Genomic DNA, 20,211 nt, shown 5'->3' with positions numbered 1-20,211 from the left:
AATCAAATCAAATCAAATTTGTCACATACATAGTCATACACAGTATAACTTGCAGTGAAATGCTTTTTTGACAGTCTGCTCACATCAAGCTATACAATAAAAATCTACATTTAAACTTAACTAAACCTTAACTTAATGAAGTAAAGTGCAAAAGTGCAAAAGAAAAATAAAATGAAGAAAATAAAAATAGAATAAGTTACATTTAAGTTAAAGAATAGTATATAAAAATGAAAATATAGAAATATAAGCAAAAAAAAAAAGTACAGAATACAAATATACAAATATATATACAGAGATATACAGAGATTTTGCTTCGTGACTCATTCAGCATCTGGTGATTCTTTAATAGTCAGTCTATTAAAGAACCTATTTAAACCAAAACCTCGTACAGACCCCAAAATGCGACTGCTGCACTATTTTAATGCGGATCAGAAATCGAATTGATAAAAAATCGATTTGGGTCCTGACGCTGTTGGAATCTATTCAATCGATTCAGAGAACCGATTCGCCCACGAGTCAGGAGGAGTCGCTGTTTGCACGCCGGGCCGACAGATGGCGCCGGGGCTGCTCGGTTAACCCGGCTGTGGGCTTGTGCTGACGCGGCGTTGGGGTGCCTCTGGTCCCGAAGAGCACGGAGCTACGTGTCAGTCCCGGAGCAGAAGCAGGAGCAGGAGCAGAAGCAGGAGCATGGCACCGAAGGGAGGCAATAATAAGCAGCAGTCCGAGGAAGATCTCCTTCTCCAGGACTTCAGCAGAAACCTGTCGGCCAAGTCCACCGCGCTCTTCTACGGCAACGCGCTCATCGTCTCGGCCATCCCCATCTGTGAGTTAGCTAAGGCTGCTGCCTCCAGTACTAGCCGCTCCGCTCGGTCGTCGGGGTGCCTTTTATATCTTTAAAAGCTCTTCTATCTAAACTAATGCTCACTAGATGTTGCAGGGGGGGTAAATCCTTCATTTGGGCTGGGTTTGAGCTCTCTGCGCTGCTCGGTTAGCTAGCTATGCCCCGGTGTCTCCATGCTGCTGCTGCCGCCGCCGCCGCCGCCGCTGTCTGTCTGTATTCTCCCAAAACTAGCTAGTGTTATATTCAACGACACGTTTAAAAAATAAGTAAGGAGTGTATTCATATTTTCACTAACATTAAATAAGCAAAATGTGCTTTACTTAAAGTTGTAGCGCTTGGTTTAGCCGGCCACGTTAACGTAACCTAAGCTAGCTAACGTTAGCTAGCCAAGTTAGCGCTAGCGCTGCCTAGAGAAGTTAGCTAGATGTGTAATAAAGCCTGTTTATCATTAACGTAAAGCAAAAGTGAGTGAATTTGTTATTAAAAGGGAACGTAAATCTAATTTAATTAGCTAGCTAAAGCAGTTATTAATATTTGTGCTAGAGATAGATAGATAGATAGCTGGCTGGCTGGCTGGTAGAAATGCAGCCCCCTCTCAACCTTACCTCTGAAATCGGTCTAGGCTTGTATGGTGGCCAAAGTTTGGCTAAATAATAGAAGTCAGGGCTTTTTAACAAACACCTAATAATCTCCAGTGCATTCAGAAACTTTGCCCATTCATTATCCTAAATTGTAAACTGGGAAGTTGTACTTTTACAGTATGCAGTTCCTCTTAAGATGCACCTACAGTCTGGGTTTCATAAAGTTTTTAACTTTAAATACTGTAATTTTAACTATGCATACTTCATTTTCACAGGGCAGCATCAGACTGGCATTGTGTTTTGTCTGCATTTATAAAAGCCCTTTTATACAGAGCCTAGAAAGTAGCTATCAAATTAACTAGAGACCTAAACCATCTGTTCCCAATCTGCCCCCAGTTTAATGCATCGTTCCCCCGGGTTAGACGGGACACTTCAGTTCAGTTGAGGGAATTATTTTTCTGCCTTAATGCTTTATATACTTCATAGCTTTGTGTTGGTGAGAGTGTAAATATAAATAAGCTCTGACGTTACATTTCTAGTGTGGGTCAGTGTAGTGTTGGGAGTCTTGCCCAAGGGCGCTTATCTGTGAAGCGCAGCACAGTCACCCAGACCGGGAATCGAACCCCAGCGCAGCACAGTCACCCAGACCGGGAATCGAACCCCAGCGCAGCACAGTCACCCAGACCGGGAATCGAACCCCAGCGCAGCACAGTCACCCAGACCGGGAATCGAACCCCAGTCTCCCAAGCATTGTGTTATCTGTTAAAACCCTGACGCTGGCCTACAAAGCCAAGAACGGACCATCTGATGGCATCTGACGGACCATCTGATATCTGATGGCAATGGTCAAAAGCCGATCCGCACCAAGAGCCCTTCGAGCTTCGACCCACCATCCCTCAAAATCCGCGGAAGACGAGCGTCCAGGCTTTTTTCTGTCCTGGCACCAAAGTGGTGGAACGAGCTGCCCCTGGGTGTCCGAACGGCCGAGTCGCTCGCTGTCTTCAAACGCAGACTGAAGACCCACCTCTTCAGAGAGTACTTGGACGAATAGTTCTATGGTCGCCTTATTGTATTGTGTTTAGTAATGTCTAAGCTTGGTGGTATCTTTTGTATTATTAGTCTATTCTAACTAGCTGAGGTTTTTCTTGGGTAAATAGCAAAGCACTTTGTAAGTCGCTCTGGATAAGAGCGTCTGCTAAATGCCGTAAATGTAAATCTGTTGTGCCACACCGACCACACACTTTCTTTGCTTGATTTAATAAAAATGTTGTCCAGACATCCAGCGTTTTTAAATTTTTCCTCCAAAGTATCATTTAATATCAAGCACTGAAAGACTACAGGTATCAGTATCAGTAAAAATCTGTTGTGTGTTGTGCCTGTGTTTAAGTGACTGCCATGACCGAAGACTCGCCAGCACAGCTAATAACCTCCGTTTTGCTTTGACAGGGTTGTTCTGGAGGATCTGGCATATGGACCTGGTGCAGTCTGCGGTTCTGTATGCTGTCATGACGCTGGTCAGCACGTACCTGGTGGCCTTTGCTTACAAGAATGTCAAGTTTGTCCTCAAGCACAAGTAAGCTCTCCCTACTTCAGCTTTGAGGTTGAGGTTCTCCTCAGAATCACTCACGGTTGCTTGGGGCTTTGTTCCAAAACGCTTAGCTGTGTGCTTAAAGCGTGTGCTGTCCGTTTCAGGGTTGCTCAGAAACGTGAAGATGCTGTTTCCAAGGAGGTGACCCGCAAACTGTCCGAGGCGGACAACCGCAAGATGTCCCGCAAAGAGAAGGATGAGAGGTAGAGTCAGACACATTGATTGATTGACGAGGGTTAGTTCTGACAGTGAGGATACGGTGAAGACCCTCGAGGAGGGGTATGTCATGATTCAGGATAAACTGAGCTGAAAGTCCACTTGAAGAGGCGTTTGATGACTGCTGGGTCCTGATAACAGAAATCCTAGTTTGCACTTAGTTGATATGATCATGTTGTTTACGTTGCAGTACAGGTATTGTTAAAGGTTATTCACAGGTTATCACTTAATAATATAATATATTAGATTAGATTAATAATATAAAGATTAATGTAATGTCTACTGTGTCCCGTTTGTCTGCTCAGTTCAATGTGTAAATAAACTTCTCAGCTTCTCACATAGTTTTAAGCCTAGTTTTGGGTTAAAACGTCTATGTGGTTGTGCAGTATTTGCAGCTGTCTTATGATAAAATGACTTAATATTGGTCAAATAAACATGTCCCCCATTTCTATTGGGACATTATTATTATTATTATTACTGAGACCAACAATTAGTACTTTTTATATTCAATACCTTATGTTTAAAAATAGCAGGCAGTTTATTCACAACCATTTTGTGTAATGTAGCTTTTAGAGGCTTTTAAATGCTTTGGATGGTCAGTTCCTAGTACTGCCAACAGGGGGGGTCCTAAACCTCCAGAATTGATGGAGAAAAAGTTACTATTAATGATATTTCTGAATTCTGAACTCTTTTTTTTACAATCGGACACAATGAATATTATAATAATAATTAAGTATAAGATTTTTTTGTTGTAACTGCTGTAAGTTAAGTTTTTTTTATTTTTATTTATTTTATTGTATTTTTTTTATTTTTATTAACAGGATCTTGTGGAAAAAGAACGAAGTGGCCGATTATGAGGCCACAACATTCTCCATCTTCTACAACAACACGCTGTTCCTCGTGCTTGTGATCGTCGCCTCCTTCTTCCTGCTGAAGAACTTCAACCCCACAGTGTAAGAGCATTTTACTGGGCTTGAAGCTTATCCCACTCGCTCTGTGTTGCTCACTAATTTTCTCACCTCGCCATCTCTCCCTTTCCTTCTCTTTCTAATGATGTAGTGTCTTTATTTTAGCATTTTTTCTTCATTGTATTCAGGAGCGTCTCAAGATTTGTAATCAGTGTTCTAAACAACTGCAGAAGTGTGCTTCTTCTGTACTAGTTTAAATAGTTATGACACTAGGAAGTTGGCAAGAAAAATTAAGAAATGTAAGCTTCTAGAAAATTTCATCGCAGAAAAAGACTTGAGGATTTAAAAAAAGCGAAATAAGACTGAGAATGAAGTTAATACGTAACATTCATTATATTTTAAAGGGCAGAAAAACTATGAATATGTTGAAAAATACAGTATTATTCTAATGTAATATTATATTTTATTCACTTCTTGTTCACAAGGATCTTGAAATAAACTAATCTAGTAGAACATCTAAAAATGCTTTGGTGAATATTAAAATATATATTTATTATTTTTTATTGTTTGTTTATTTCTTTATTTATTATTATTATATTGTTATTGCTGCATTAAGGACTACTGATTCCACACATAAACACTAGTACTTTCTATACATATTTTATAGCCAGCAGTGTTAAACAGTGTGAGAGATTATGTAGCTTATTTTATTTTCTGTCTTTTCTGAAATACAGGAACTACATTCTGTCCATCAGCGCCTCCTCTGGTCTCATCGCCCTGCTGTCCACAGGATCAAAGTAAAAAAAGAAGAGGAACGAACAAAGTGATACTTTAGGGGCCAATGAGGGGACAGATGAGCTCAGTGGGTTGGGGGGCGGGAAGGATTGTGGTTACAGTTTTTGTGGGTGGCAAGACAAACATTTCATCTGTGGACTTTCATGAAATTCATGATCAGTGGACGCCAAGGGGTCGTTTCTGACCTCCGCCCTTCTCTTTTTATACCAATAAATGACCGTTAACCCAAACTAATGGCTTCCCTCTCCTTTGTGACTCTTTGTGATGTTTCAGTGGAACTGACTGCTTTTGAAGTCAGGAAAGTTATACACACACACACTCTCACAGGGAGGGTAACTGTCATTCTGCATTTTTATTTCAAGCATATAATCTAGATCTATGTACTGTATATATTTACAGAAGTCACTGCGTCCGTCCAAGGAGACAAATGCATGATCTGGACCGTCACCTTGAAGCAGAGATTCTTAACAGCCTGTACAGTCGCACAGTCTGTCCACCACACAGTATTACAAACCTTTAAAAAACACATTTATCACCTCACCAAAGGATTTCCGTGTTTGCAAAACACCCAATTTACACCCTCGGCATCGCTCGGTCACTCTGGCGCGCTCTCGTTGCTCTCATATACACTATTTTTTTTATAGTCATGGGAGAATGCAGAAGCCCTATGTTTCACAAGCAGGTTAGTATCAAGGCACTCGGTACAGAAGTGAGTTACAGTAACACTAGAAAATGCACCCACACTAATGGAGAATCTTCATGAATAATTAATTTCAGTGGAAAATAAACATTTACACTGCAATTTTTAAAATCACCACTGACTACAGAAAGGAAGTGTTTTCAGGAGTGAAGGAACAGGTCGATTCAATAAGCGAAAGTCAAACGAATGCAAGTCACACAAAGTTAAAACCTCTGTTAAAGGAAAAATTCATGAGGAATCATTGATTTTTCAGACTTGATGCAGAATTCAAAAGATGAGATGTGAAGTTATTCTGAGAGTTCTGAAGTGAAATGGTTCACTGTAGAGAAAATTACAGAGGAGCCAGGGGGTCACACTGTCTACAGCACAAATACAGCTATTTTATTTGCAATCCAATCCAACAGTTTAACAGATACTGGCAAAAAAATCGCTTCTCCACTAAGAACGGTTTAAGAAACCTGTTTTAGGCCAAAATTTAAAACCAAAAACATTCTTCAACAACATCTCAGGAACCATTTGTGTTATTAACTGATTTCAGTGACGTAGCTTTTAGGGCAGTGGTGTCTCAGCGGTTAGAGCGCCGGGCTATTGATGACAGGGTTGTGGGTTCGATACCCGGGCTCAGCAAGCTGCCACTGTTGGGCTCTTAATCAAGGCCCTTTACCCTCTTTGCTCTCTGGGTGCTGGAGTTGGCTGCCCACCACTCTGGGTGTGTGTGTGCTCACTGCCACTAGTTCACGTGTGTGTGTGTGTGTGTGTGTGTGTGCTCACAGCCACTAGTTCACTTGTGTGTGTGTGTGTGTGTGTGTGTGCTCACTGCCACTAGTTCACTAGTGTGTGTGTGTGTGTGTGTGTGTGTTCACTACCACAGATGGGTCAAATGCGGAGGACACATTTTGCTGTACGTAGTACAGTGACAGATACGTGCAGCTTTAGCTTAAATGCTTTGGATATAAGATAAAGGACACAGCGAAATGTGCCCTCTGCATTTAACCCATGTATGAACACACACACACACTAGTGCGCTAGGGGCAGTGAGTACACACACACCCAGAGCGGTGGGCAGCCAACTCCAGCACCCGGGGAGCAGAGAGGGTAAAGGGCTATGCTCAAGGGCAAAACAGTGGCAGCTTGCTGAGCCCAGGTATTGAACCCACAACCCTGTCATCAATACCACTGAGCCACCACTGCCTGTTACTTTAGCCAATTGTGTGATGTCACGCCAGAGCTGGTTCACGGAGAGCCTGGCCACTTCCTATGTCCCCGATGTTTAGCGAAAAATGACTGCAAAGCGCCGTAAAAAGCCCACAAGCGAGTCCTGTAATCTAATAGTGTCTAATCACTTGTCCAGGATCTTCCTTTAATCCTGGAAAGTAGTAATAATGTATTTCTCTAAAAAGCAAAGAAAGTCTCCAATACCTGCAAACTACCAGAAAAATATAACACCTGCCTCAGACAAGGGATTTTTTTATGTATTACAATGAAATTTGGCATCAACAACCACAGAATCGATACCTGTGATGCACATACATGAATCTACATGACCAGCAGGCGGCACCAGTGTGCACAGTACTGGTTACATTGGCAGGAATTCTTGCGATAGTGAAATCGACAGTTCGCTGTGGGCGTTTAGAGAAGAGTTCACTATTTGTCCATATGTTTGTGGACACCCCTTCAAACGAATGCATTCAACTACTTTTAAGTTCCACACAGATGCGCATACAGACTCTCTGGAGCAGATAAACATGAACCTATTGGCACCATGCTGCCTAATGCCATGTCTGGGCTAGAGGGCTATAAAGTGTGTTCTATGGAATGATGGATGGTGCTCCCATCCAGTACTTTTGAGTTGGGGATGATGATCATCCAACATCCTGACATCACTAATGCTCTTGTTCCTAAATGCAATCAAATCCTCACAGCACTGCCCCCAAAAATCTAGTAGAGCGCCTTCCCTAGAGAGCAGTCACAGATGCTTTGAGACTATTGATCTGAGAAACAATGAATGCGGTGTCAGGTGTCCCAAAACTTTTGTCCACACAGTGTAAGTGGCCAAAACTCAATCAGTACCCACTTGCCCCCTGCTTCCAGAGGCCGTGGCGGCGAAGGTTCTGTAGGATGGTGCATTTCAAATAAACTCTCAGAATAACTTCACATCTGTGCATTTCTGAAAAATCATTGGAATTCCCCAAAGTTTTCCCAAGTCGTACCACAGTGTCAGAAACCACATACGCAAATCCAGCTCGGAGCAGTTTGGAGCAGGTGAGATGGTTTAGGCATGCAGTTCGATGACGATAAACATGGTGACCATAGGCTTCCATTACTTGTCAGCTACATCAGCCTCGTAGCTCCAGTGCAAAACTGAAGAAGCGAACTTCAGACGCCGTCAAACATGTCTTGGCTGAACGACTACCTTTGAGTTAGGGTGGAAATTGGGTAAGTGTCTTTCATTGTTAAGGTACCCCTTTAAGGGCGAGCGGCCTCTAACATGGTTAATCACTCAAAGAGAATCCACAGGGCTGTGGAATATGGCTTTTGAATAGTACAGGAGAAACACACAGGGAAGGTGTGACCCACCAGCTGCCAAGCACTTCACCCGAAACTGGCTTATCATGTACAGACCACACGACACAGAGATACAGATGAATCCAGTCAGGCACCCCTAATAAACAGACTGGAGTCAGGGAGGTCACAGCTATACATGTATTGTGCTGGTTGATCCAGATGCGCTATTATTTACATATTTGAAGATCATTTCATACACTATCTATATATCTACTATAATAAGGTAGGCTGAGGTCGTTTCGCTTGTATTTACATGGTGTGCCAGCTGCAGATATCCTTCGGATGCACTCTCTACGCTAAGTTTCAGAAGCCAGAAGCGCAAAATGTGGTCAGTCATGTGACTAATTTCAATAATCTGTGATGCGATCGATAATGCAGGCCGTCTGGAAACAGGCAAAAGCTGGCACGGGAGCCGGCGGATATGAATGTGTGCGTAACGGGACACCCTTGCGCCACAGAATTCACCTCTGCTCAAGTTTATGGCGACAAGGCTCCCATATATGAACAGCAGAGGGCGACATGCTCCACACCTCCGGTCCCTGCTGCAACCATCTGCGAGTCTCCAGTGGGCTCCCGTGGTTCACAGTTCACTGGGAAAAAAAGGGGTCATGTTGGGGGGAAAGGGGTGCAGGGGTCAGAGGGTGTAGGTGCACAACTCTTGCTCTTGCTACATGACAACTGAGTGCGGAGTGTTTTTCGTTCGTTCGGCCGGTGGTTCTGGTCATCGCCAGCCATGCTTGGCTGCATGGTAGTGGAGGGTTGGGACGCCCCAGCAGACTTACTGGGAGCAGGTAGAGGGGGCATGCAGACACGGCTCAGCTCTCTCGGGCTCCTGCGAGAGGCCAAACCCAGGAGGAAGAAGAGGAGGAGGAGGTGCTCTGAGGAGGCCGTGACTCAATTTTCCTATGAGCGGTAGTCCTTCTTACTGTAGGGCCTGTTCCCAAGTATGTGGTCGATTTCAGACACTATGTGCGAGGTCATCTTGGGAAGGACCTGAGTGAGCAGAGGGACACGGTACAGAACGACAGCTTGTTAATATGTACACACTACATGTCCAAATATTTCTGGACACCCCTTGTAACGAATGCATTCAGCTACTTTAAGTTGCACCAATTTCTGACACAGATGTGCAAATGCACACATACATACAGCTTGTCTAGTCCCTGTATAGAAGTATTGCCAATAGAATAGGACCCTCTGGAGCCTATTGGCACTATGCTGCCTAATGCCAGGCGTGGGCTAGAGGGGTATAAAGCCCCCAGAATTAAGCTGAGGAGCAGTGGAGAAACTGTGTTCTCTGGAATGATGGCAGTTCTTCATCCAATACTTTTGGGTTTATGATCATTCAACATCCTGACTTCACTGACGCTCTTGTCACAGAATGCAATCAATCAAATCCTCACAGCAGTGCTCCTCCAAAATCTAGTAGAAAGCCTTCTTCTTCCCTTGACAGTTGAGACAGTTACTCCAACAAAGGCAGAATAAACTCTTTTTAATAGCCTTGATTTCAGAAGAAACAATGAAGCAGCAAGTGTCCCAATACTTTTGTCCATATATTCAGATGTGTGTGTCTGGGCTCACCTGAATGGCTCCCAGGTTTTCTGTTAGCTGCTCTGGATTGGAGGTTCCTAACAGAACAGAACTCACTCCTTCGTTCCTCAGACACCAGGCTGGATACACACACACACACACACACACACACACACACACACATGCACACACTTTGTGAGTTTAACCATATTCAGGGAGTAAGAATTACACAGCAACAGTGTAACAGTGTAACAAGCAGCAGCACTGGGACAAACGGCTACAGTGCACTCAAGCCTGCTCTTCTGCATGTAAACAATAGGGGGTGCCATAGAGCTAAACATGCCCCGAAAAGGAGAGTGCGCATCTGGTCCAGCAGGAAGGAGAAAAAGTAGACAGATTCCCCTGAAAAGCTCACAAACAGCCTCAGAAGTATCAAACCGCTGCAGGGAACACAGCTGCACACTCTCAGGACACACCTGAGACAATTTAGGACAAGCCTGAAGTGGCTGATTGGCCAAATATCACTTTCACCTCTTCTCTCCCCCTCACCTCAAATGACGTTCATCAGTCAGTCTGACAGAAGAGGGGTCTTAAGTCCTTCAAAGTGAGACATGAGATCAAATTTTTCCAATATTCAGGGTAGGAATTCACAAACCGACCATACTCTGACCAGCCATAATATTAAAACCTGCCAATGATTGTGCTGGACCACTCTCTCAGGCTCCTGCAAGAGGCCAAACCCAGGAGGAAGAAGAAGAGGAGGAGGAGAAGGTGCTCTGAGGAGGCCGTGACTCAAATTCCCTATGAGCGGTAGACCTTCTTACTGTGGAGCCTGTTCCCATGCATGTGGTCGATAGGTCGAAGGACACACTGCTGTACTCCGACCAGCCATAACATTAAAACTACCTGCCTAACACTGTGCCGGACCACCTTGTGTCACCAAAACAGACACAGACATTTTTTTTAAGCTTTACTGCAGCTGTGGGATCAGTCTAGACTGGCTAGTCTTTGCCCCTCATGACCCTGTTGCAAGTTCATTGATCGTCATTACTGGGCACACTTTTGGTAGGTACTGACCACTGCGTACCGGGAACACCCGACAAGATCTGCCTGATGTTTTGGAGGTGCTCTGACCCAGTTGTCAAAGAGGGGCTTGTCAAACAGGCCAAAACACCAACTTCAAGAACTGACTGTTCACTCACAGTCTAGTATTTGGATCCCACCCTTGACTGGTGCCACTGTAATCCACTTTAACTGTCAGTGGTTTTAATGTTATGGCTGATTGGTGTAAATGGACTGTTCAAAATGGACCAAAGGATGTCCCACAGTTAACATAAGCAATTTCAGATTCCTTAAAGGGGAGGTCCACTTTGTCTGCATTGCTAAAATGATAAAAGTCATTTAAAGGTCGTAATTGTTCACAGTGGAGGTGCCTGGACATCTTAGGACATCACCGGACATCTTAGACATTTCATGTTTTCTGAAGCTACAGATGGCTGTTATTGTAACCCGTCTCAAGCTTGAGACACTGTTTGGCTTAAAACGATTGGGGGATTTCCCCAACTCAGCCAACATGCTCATTTGGAGCTCACATGGATGGAACGTGACCAAGGAACCCCCAGGTGGTCATGGGCTCTGAGTGGCTTTGTACATGCGTTGATACTGGGACCCATTGTCACAGCCCACCTTAATCTCACATGGGTCCCATCCTGGCCCCCTATGCAGTGTTTTGGCTGCTGTAAACGAGCATCACCTTCCACCCAGGTGTGTTGGAGCAGCGAGACCCGTAGTCTCCCCAGGCTGGGGGAAGGCCAGGCCTAGTTCAGGATAGGAGTACTACTCACCTACAGCCAGCTGAGGCAAAGTGCAGCCCAGCTTCTCAGCAATGTGAGCCAACTCCTTCAGCTTAGCCTGCTGCTTCCTCCCGTCGTCACTCATGATCTTATCCTTCAGCCACTGGTACGACTGCATCGGGTGGTGGAGAAGAACAACGTCAGTCAGAGGAGACACACACCAAAGAGAACACACCGCCTTAACACACCACAGCGTTGCGTACCTTCATCGAGGCTCTAGACGACTCTGGGATGCCGTTTTCATATTTTCCAGTGATGATGCCACAGGCTAGTGGAGACCAGGTCATGGCGCCCACACCTACACACACACACACACACACACACACACACACACACACATATACACACACAGCTGAATATTTGTTCCTATGGATGAATGGATGGCTAGCCCACGAGAGACAGGAGACAGGATATGTGCTGTGTGACAGGAGACATAGGAGACACATGGACGGATGAGGCTGTCAATCTGCAGACATGACACCAATATTCATCATGCTCGCCATAAAGCCTGACAGAAATGCACGAAGAGAGAGAGAGAGAGAGAGAGAGAGAGAGAAAGAGGGAGAGAGAGATGGAAACGAGGAGGGAGGAGGAGAGAAATGTAGAAGACCCACGCCAGAGCCAATCAAGCGTTTACACACTGAGGACAGAAGGCTGAATGAATTTGCAGTTCTGACACTAGGCAGATGGAGCGCATTGTATATCGCAGATGGAGGGGGAGGGTGGAGGAAGGTGCTGATGATTGACACTTGCCTATCTTGTGGTACAGTTCAGGCAGCTGCACCTCCACTTTCTCTCTCTGGAAGAGGTGATACTCGGCCTGTTCACACACTGGCGGGATGAGGTTAAACTGCCTGGCCACGGAGTACGCCTCCTGGAATGTGAGAGAGCGGGATGGAGAGAGAGAGAAAATCAAGAGAGTCAAGAAATAAAGCTTGAAACAAGCTTGTGACACCTTTAGCGCAGACAATTACTTATAAATAAATAAATAAATAAATAAATAAAAATAAATTGTCAATAAGTGTAATCATATAATATTTTACAGTGTAAAAATGAGAAATATCAGATATTTTGATTCTAGATTTGAGACACATTTAGATTTGATCATTGTTTTGTAGTTTAGAGTGGGTTCCACTAATTACTTTCTAATTACTTATCAATTACTTTCCACTAATAAATACACTGACCATCGTTGCACCACTACTACTTGCCACTACAAGCTCTACCTATGTGCACGTCTACTATGTGGGTTCTTGGTGGAAGAATTCATTACTGTAATTGCTATAAAAACAATTGGATGTACTGAAGATATTGCATATTTTGTAATGTTTTGTTAAATCCTGGCACGGTTTCACACAACTGATTGAGTTTAATCAGGTTTTCATGAGCATCTGAAAGTGAGAATCTCATTAGAACTGCAATTAAGCTCTGCAGAATCGTCACCAGCATGACGAGCAAGTCCAGCATCAGTTCACTAGCACACTATTATGTGGCATACAGGACATCTGGCCTGTGGTTTTACAGTGTATTCAGTCTTGGGACTGTTGGATATACGCTTTGTTGTTGCACACAGAAGCCTAAGAAGCTCTGGGTATAACACACACACACACACACACACACACACACACACACACACACACACTCAGCTTTCGCATGTCCTGGAAAATGTAACACAATCAACAGTATCATTTAAACCTCGCCTGCTGGGAACTGACAGGGGGCGTACGGTTGTGTAGGAGGGACGCTGGTTGGCGTGACACCAGAAAGCCAGGCATCGTGATCAGTGTAGCACAAATTACAGGTCATTACTGCCTCTGCCTCGCCTGGCAGTGCCAACTGCAAAATCCGCCTCACTGGAATGGCCATTTATTAACTCATGAATTAATGATGCCAGCTAAATTACAGCACTCTCTTGTCCAATGGCTCCGTCCACGCCTGAAACACACTGTTGCTCTGCCATTAGCACACATGGCATGAACATACACTGAGATTACAGCTGATAAAAACAGCCACTGAATCACAGGTCTGCCGAAAGAAACCCTGGTGCCCTCTGACACTCCTTCAAAACAACTTTATTTAGCTTTAAAGAAAGAGAAGTCTGTCCGCAGTCTGAGCAACAGTCTACTCAGCGTTCAGCTGGAGGTCAGAGCTGCGGTGTGGGCCGTTTTGTGAGCCTGCTAGGAAGATGGAGGAAGATGCTTCAGTGTCCCCTTAATCACATCACTTACTGCTCTCTGTGCCTTCATTGCAAAAAAAAAAAAATATTTGGCAAGCGAAATAATCTCAAATCTACTACAATTATTTATATTTTATATTTTAAGGTTAATGTAAACATTAGATTTTTTTGTTTGTAATTTCTTTTTAATCTTTGACTGTAAAATAACTTTTTTTGACTATAAAAAATATTTAGTGAAATTATTTGTCATATTTGCAATTATTTATTGAAAAAGCAAAATGATCTATAATATATATATATATATAGATATATATTATCTGCATTATTTCTTTAAAGAAGAAAGATTATCTGCATTATTTAAAAAACACCCCCAAATTATTTGCCTTATTCCTTTAAGGAAGCTAATTCATCTGTATTATTTCTTGAAAGAAAAAACTCAATTATCTGAAATATCTCTTAAATAAAATGTCAAATTTCTTGCATTATTACTTGAACAAAATGTCTCTATTGTCTTGAACCAAGTGTTAAATTATCAGTATTATTTATTATTAGTTATCAGTACATGTTAATTATTAACATTAACATTGTATTATTACACCCCCATATTATTATTAGTATACATAAGTGTTATTTCTTCAGCAAAGCTAATTTATCTGCATTTCTTTAAAAAGAAACTCTAAAATAATCTGCATTATTACTTGCAAAAGTAAAAATATTTGCATTCTGTATTATTTTTTCAAAACAGGTCAAATTACATGCATTATTTCCTGAACAAAAAAACTATTCATTATTTCTTTGAAAAAGGGATTATGCATTATTTCTTAAAGACATTTCAGCATTATTTCCTGAACAATGTAAAATAATCTGAATTATTTCTTTTAAAAATGCTAAATTATTTGCATGATTCTTGATAAAAACAAGTTGCATAGTTAATCTAAATTATAGATATTCAGACTAAATCTAAGATGATTTCACTTGTCAAACCCTGTATCCGAGTGTGATCCTTTCGTTACTTTTTCTGGGGAAGAGAGGATGGCAGTCATGGTGAAGGGCAGAGCGGACACTGAGACATATTGGGGTTTGCCGCTATCTCTACTGAAACACCTTTTGGCTAATCCAGATAATGTACAGCTGCAGTCCTCACTCACGGTACTCAAGTGAATTAAAGTGAAGGAGGGTGATGGGTAGGTTTGTGAAATTTTTAGAGCTCACCATAATTTCCATGGCTGTCCATCGCGATGTCCCCCAGTACATGGCCATCCCCTGGTTGATCACATAGGTCATCGCCCTCACAATCTCTAGAGAGAGAAAACAAAGCAAATGCACATGTAAAAATAGACTCACTGGCCACTTTATTAGAAACCTATGTAGCTTCAGCTTGCTGGTGTATAGCTAGAATGAGCAAAACTTTCAGCTGTTTGCTATAGACCAATCAAACAAGACCAATTTAAATATCTCAACACAACTAACAGAACAAGTGCTTTCACCAAAATCATCATAGATTACCACCTATAATGATGACTGCAGTCTCAGAGTTACTCAACCCCTTCTGCCAGCGTATCTGAGGAATCTTAGCCTATCCCTCAAGGGCAGTGGCCTCCATTCATCTAGTATTGTAGGGTTTGCTGCTGCAAACACCTCCTTAAAATCCCACCAAAGAATTTAAAAGGGGTTCATGTTAGGTGGCTGTGAAGGCCACTTCAGAATCTTCCAGGACTTCTTCTGAAACCAAGCCTCGGTGGACTTTGAGGTATCCTTGGGATCATTGTCCTGTTGGAAGGCCCAATGACAAACAAGCTTTAGCTTCCTCACAGAGGGCATGAGGGTTTCTCAGAGGTACTACACATGATACTTGACTGAATCCAGGACACCGCAATGCTTCACTGTAGGCAGGGTGTTCTTTTCAGCGTATACCTAAAAATTCTTTACCCTTCAGACATACTGCTGATCTATATGCCTGGAAAGTTCCAGTTTTAGTTTTATTGCTCCACAGAAGTTTTGAGATTCTGTTCTGTGGAGCGATTTCAGGTCTATGGATGAACCACCAAGGCTTGGTTTCAGAAATGGTCCTGGAAGATTCTGGAGTGAGTGGTTGTCACAGTGGCCTGACTTGAACCCCATGGACAAGAACCCCATGGAACCCCCTTTGGTAAGATCTGAAGAAGGTGTTTGCAGCAGCAAACCCATGAACATCAGTGAACTGGAGGCCACTGCCCAGGCAGAATGTGCTAAGATATGAGCTAAGATTCCTCAGGAATCTTACGCTGCCAGAAGCTGGTGTTTGGTGGTGCCCTACGTTTGCAGCAGGTCACAGCAGCAAAAGGGTACAAAGTAGGTGTCAAGCATATGACATCCACCCTCTCAGACCGTACAGAATTCTATCAAATATTGAACCGTTGGTTTCAGTCAACCAGTGCAAAAATACATCAGTCGAAACAGCCGAAGCCACAATGGATGAATCATGTACAAAACGATCTAAGAGAGATGTAAAACTGCATCGCTCTCCATGCTCTCTCACTCGGGGGAGAGAGAGAAAGGGAAAGATGAAAGGGAACAGAATGGGGTGAGAGAAGGAGTGTGTTTTTTCGAGCAGTCCCTGGGAAAAAAACACAGAACTGTTATGAAAGCTTGGATTTGACACTAGAGACTGAACATGTTCCTCTGAACATTTTAAAGACAGTTTTATGAGCGTAGCCGCGGCCGGTCCCCAGTGCAGCGTTGGACAGTGTCCACAGACACTTGTGTTAACTCTGACAGGACTGTAGGTGCTTCTGCACCGCATAGCATCTGGCCATGCTCAGAGGAGGTGTGTGAGGGCAATGCAGACTCCTGTAGTGCTGTAATGATTGTGGGATGAGCTCTTTCGGGAGCCTTAATATGCATCACACACACTGTAGAGTCAGGACTGCAGCTCCTGGACAATTGATGCAGCACAAAAACCACTGCACTGCTTCCTGCCTGTGCATACCAGAGAGACAGATGGGAGGGTGGTGGCTGAGCGGCAGGGAGGGGAAGTGAGTGAAAGAGACAGAGAGATGCAGACTAAGTAAAATGCTTCCTTGCCCCAAGTTACACTTAAATCAACCCCAGAGAAGAGTCTTGTCTTCTGGCTTGAGAATAGTTGCAAGTGGAATATTCACAGGGTACTACAAGGACATGTCCCCACCACCTTCTAAAAACTATTCCCAACTGAGGACTTCCAAACATTTTAGTGTAGGACACTAACCTGTCTGGCTCTTGTCTCTTGTCATGTTGCACAAATAGCTGTAGAGTTTATCCTGCAGGTTTTGTTGGAGTAACTGTCTCTACTGTCCAGGGTAGAAGGCTTTCTACTAGATTTTGGAGTAGCATTGCTGTGAGGATCTTCTGTGGACTGCATTAAGCGACAGGAGTGTAAGTGAGGTCAGGATGTTGGATGATGATCACCACCCAACCTTGTCCCCAATGTTCCAACTCATCGCAAAAGTACTGGATGGAGCTCCACCATCCATTATTCGAGAGAACACAGTTCTTCCACTGCTCCACAGCTCAATGCTGGGGGGCTTTATACCTCTCTAGCCCACACCTGGCATTAGGCAGCAGCATGGTGCCGTGAGGTTTATGCTTATCTGCTCCAGAGAGTCATATTCTATTGGTGGTACTTCTGTACATAGGCTAGGCAAGCTGTGTAGATGTGCATGTATTTGCACATCTGTGTCAGCAGCAATAGGTGCAGCTTAAAGAAGCTGAATGCATTCCTTAGAAGTGGTGTTCACAAACATTAGGACATAGTGCACAAAAAGGAATGATGCCATTATTGTTAATGTTTATTTTTTATTTTTTATCATGAATAGGTTTAATTAAGTTAACAATAGACCCTACAAATTGTCATTTGACACAATCTTTGTGCTTTGATCACCACTGGATCTGAGTCCACTGTGTCCCTGAAGGCTATTCCATGGTGTAGGAGTTAAACTCTTCTCAAAGCCTGAGTAGAAAAGGTCAGTGCAGTTTAATAAAACTGCAAATTGCAACTGCTGTGAAGCTGTGTAAGGCTAGCCTGTGAAATGATCTTGGTTCTAGTCCAGTCTGCGTAAAATGTGAAACATGCTCAAGTTTTAAAAATAAGCAAAATTATATCCTTAATAAAACTGAAGTGAAATTACAGTCATTTATTATTTTAAAAGCTGGTCTTCCGATTCGGAGATAAGAACCTGCTTCCAGCCTTACGCACAACCTAATGAGCTTTGAAAGCAACCTGGCATTTCAGGCGCATTAGCACCGACGAGTGCTTCATCTGCCACTAACAGCCTCTCTAATGATGAAGAACAGCGCGACACTCTGATCAGTTAACACAAGTGAAACATTAATGAGCCAATTAAACTCAAACACCTCTGCCTCCTTTTCGGCTGTGTGGATAGTGTTCCCAAACCACACTCAGATCAGATACAGCAGTAATCAAACATATAAGTCAGATCATATATATTAGTGAAACAGCAACAGAGGAACAACACCTTAGCTATGCTGGTAATTAGGCTGATGTGTTTAGGCTGGACTTCAGATTCACTACACAATGCTGAATGCAATGTTTTTCATATTTTTTTATTATTTATTAAAAACTTTTTTTTACCTAATTTGGAAGACCAAATACCCAATGAGCTCCCCCTATCACTAGTAATGCCCCCAACACTAGGAGGGTGAAGACTCGCACATGCCTCCACTGACACATGTGAAGCCAGCGACCACCTCTTTTCCAACTGCCGCTGATGCAGCACCCTGCTCAGAGGAAAGCACATCTCCCCAGCGCTGATACACCAGCTAACAGACGCCTGTGTTGACCAACACCACAGTAGGAGTGATGTGAGGAGGAAATGCCATCAACCCACCCCTGAGAAAGCAAGACCAATTGTGCTCTCTCTGACTCCGACTATTGATTATCCAAGATTCAAAGCAGCGATCTTCAGATCAAAGCGGCAGCACCGTAGTCCAGAATTAGTCCGGCTTAACCTTTTTTGCAAGTATGGTCCCATCGGTGGGATGTCCTTTTCATGGCTGGTCCCTGGTATGCAATGGCATGGTCCTACTGGAATGGTCTCACTAATGACTGTAGAAAATATGGACAGCGCATCATCTCTTGAAAGGGAAGCAACCACCCGCCTAGCGCTTCTGCTGGCTGGCTGGTTGCAGTATGATGTGTAGCTCCGCCCATCCCCATATGTTTCAGTGACAAAACCCCACCCATTTTTACAGCTCCAAACTCTTTCCATCTCCAGTCTCTCCAAATTCCAACACCCTTTCTCTGCTCTATTGGAGAAAGACGGGGCTACATGTAGGAATTAAGTGATTGACAGCCTTGGCAGAAAGAGAGGCCTGCAGGGGCCCTTTCTGCATGGGGCCCTTTCTGTAGTGGGACTTAATAAACTGCACGTTTACTGTTGGAGCGTCTGCTTACCAGACACAGACACAGGAAAATCTGCTCTGTTTCTGCACTGTAAGCTCAATGAAGGTGGTCTGAGACATAACGGTTCTTTGACTTTGACAATAGTGGAACCCTTCTTGGTTTTATCTAGAACCATTTGTTTTTAAGACAATTCTATAAAACAAACATCTACAGTCACTGTGAAGTGGAACTAGCACAGACAGAAACGTAATAAGGCTGCTTAGCGCTTTAACCACACTAAGCCATGCCAATATCCCGAGAGCCATGCGGTCTCTCGGGATATAGGGCACATGAAGATAGATGGGTTAAACAGTGCTGCATCAGGCAGCAGGACAGCCTCTTTCCTGTTTGTTTGGCCTGCAAAGCGAGAAATCGAGAAGCATCTGAATGAGAACGAGAGGTTTCAGGAGGCACGCTAAGTCTTAGCGACCTTGGCAAACAACACTGGCCTGTTTGAAATGTAAAAGAGATGAGAACATGCCAACAGAAAAGAGCAGCGCTCTCCTCCACATGCACTCTAGCAGCACGTGCATGTGCGTTTGTGGACTGAGGAATAATAAAAAACGCCATGAAAAAGGCTATCACACAAAGGTGCAGAGTGTATAAAGTGCTAGAAGCACAGAAGGCAGCTAGAAGAAGAATGAATGAGAGAGTGAGGGAAAGCATGAGGGAGGAAAAGAGAGAGAGGCTGGATGGTACATTATGTCAGATGGTTGTTTTAATTAAACACCATGAAGGCCAGAGTGAGCTGGCTGAGATACTCCCTGTTTCTCTATCCCTCTTACCTCAGGCACAGAACACAGGCTTCATTCCAGCCTGAGCCAAAACTCATCTTCTGTCAGTTTGTGCATCTTCTCTCTCTCTCTCTCTCTCTCTCTCTCTCTCTCTCTCTCTCTCTCATTCACTCTCTCATTCACTCTTAATGCCAAAGTGAGCAAACTATTTAGACAAAAGTTTTGGGACGCCTACATCTTACACCTACAGCAGCTTTTATGACATCCCACACTAAAGGGGTGAGGTCAGACAACTGATGTTGGAC

At 43.5% G+C, this 20,211-nt stretch overlaps 2 protein-coding genes across 3 annotated transcripts in view; one reads left to right on the top strand and one right to left on the bottom strand.

Moving 5' to 3' along the window:
- The first annotated feature begins 576 nt into the window (after positions 1–576).
- ssr3 (signal sequence receptor, gamma) lies at positions 577–5,159 on the top strand. The gene is made up of 5 exons (XM_072695551.1): positions 577–823; positions 2,869–2,995; positions 3,115–3,213; positions 4,048–4,179; positions 4,869–5,159. Exons 1-5 carry the CDS (start codon positions 688–690, stop codon positions 4,933–4,935), a joined length of 561 nt encoding a protein of 186 aa, XP_072551652.1. The 5' UTR covers positions 577–687; the 3' UTR covers positions 4,936–5,159.
- Positions 5,160–6,355: 1,196 nt separating this feature from the next.
- Positions 6,356–20,211, bottom strand: part of kcnab1a (potassium voltage-gated channel subfamily A regulatory beta subunit 1a) — a 49,317-nt gene continuing 35,461 nt past the window's right edge. For both annotated transcript variants that reach the window (XM_072695512.1, XM_072695513.1), the window contains exons 8-13: positions 14,966–15,051; positions 12,331–12,451; positions 11,781–11,875; positions 11,569–11,689; positions 9,776–9,864; positions 6,356–9,187 (exon numbers count right to left, since the gene is read on the bottom strand). In XM_072695512.1, the coding sequence (XP_072551613.1) occupies positions 9,098–9,187; positions 9,776–9,864; positions 11,569–11,689; positions 11,781–11,875; positions 12,331–12,451; positions 14,966–15,051 (602 nt within the window). In that variant the 3' untranslated portion in view covers positions 6,356–9,097. The remainder of the gene's footprint in view (positions 9,188–9,775; positions 9,865–11,568; positions 11,690–11,780; positions 11,876–12,330; positions 12,452–14,965; positions 15,052–20,211) is intronic.

Source organism: Salminus brasiliensis, chromosome 13 (genome assembly GCF_030463535.1).
Source record: "Salminus brasiliensis chromosome 13, fSalBra1.hap2, whole genome shotgun sequence".
Lineage (NCBI taxonomy): Eukaryota > Metazoa > Chordata > Actinopteri > Characiformes > Bryconidae > Salminus > Salminus brasiliensis.
The sequence above is the reverse complement of the archived record's forward strand: the minus strand, read 5'-3'. Positions and strand labels throughout refer to the sequence as shown.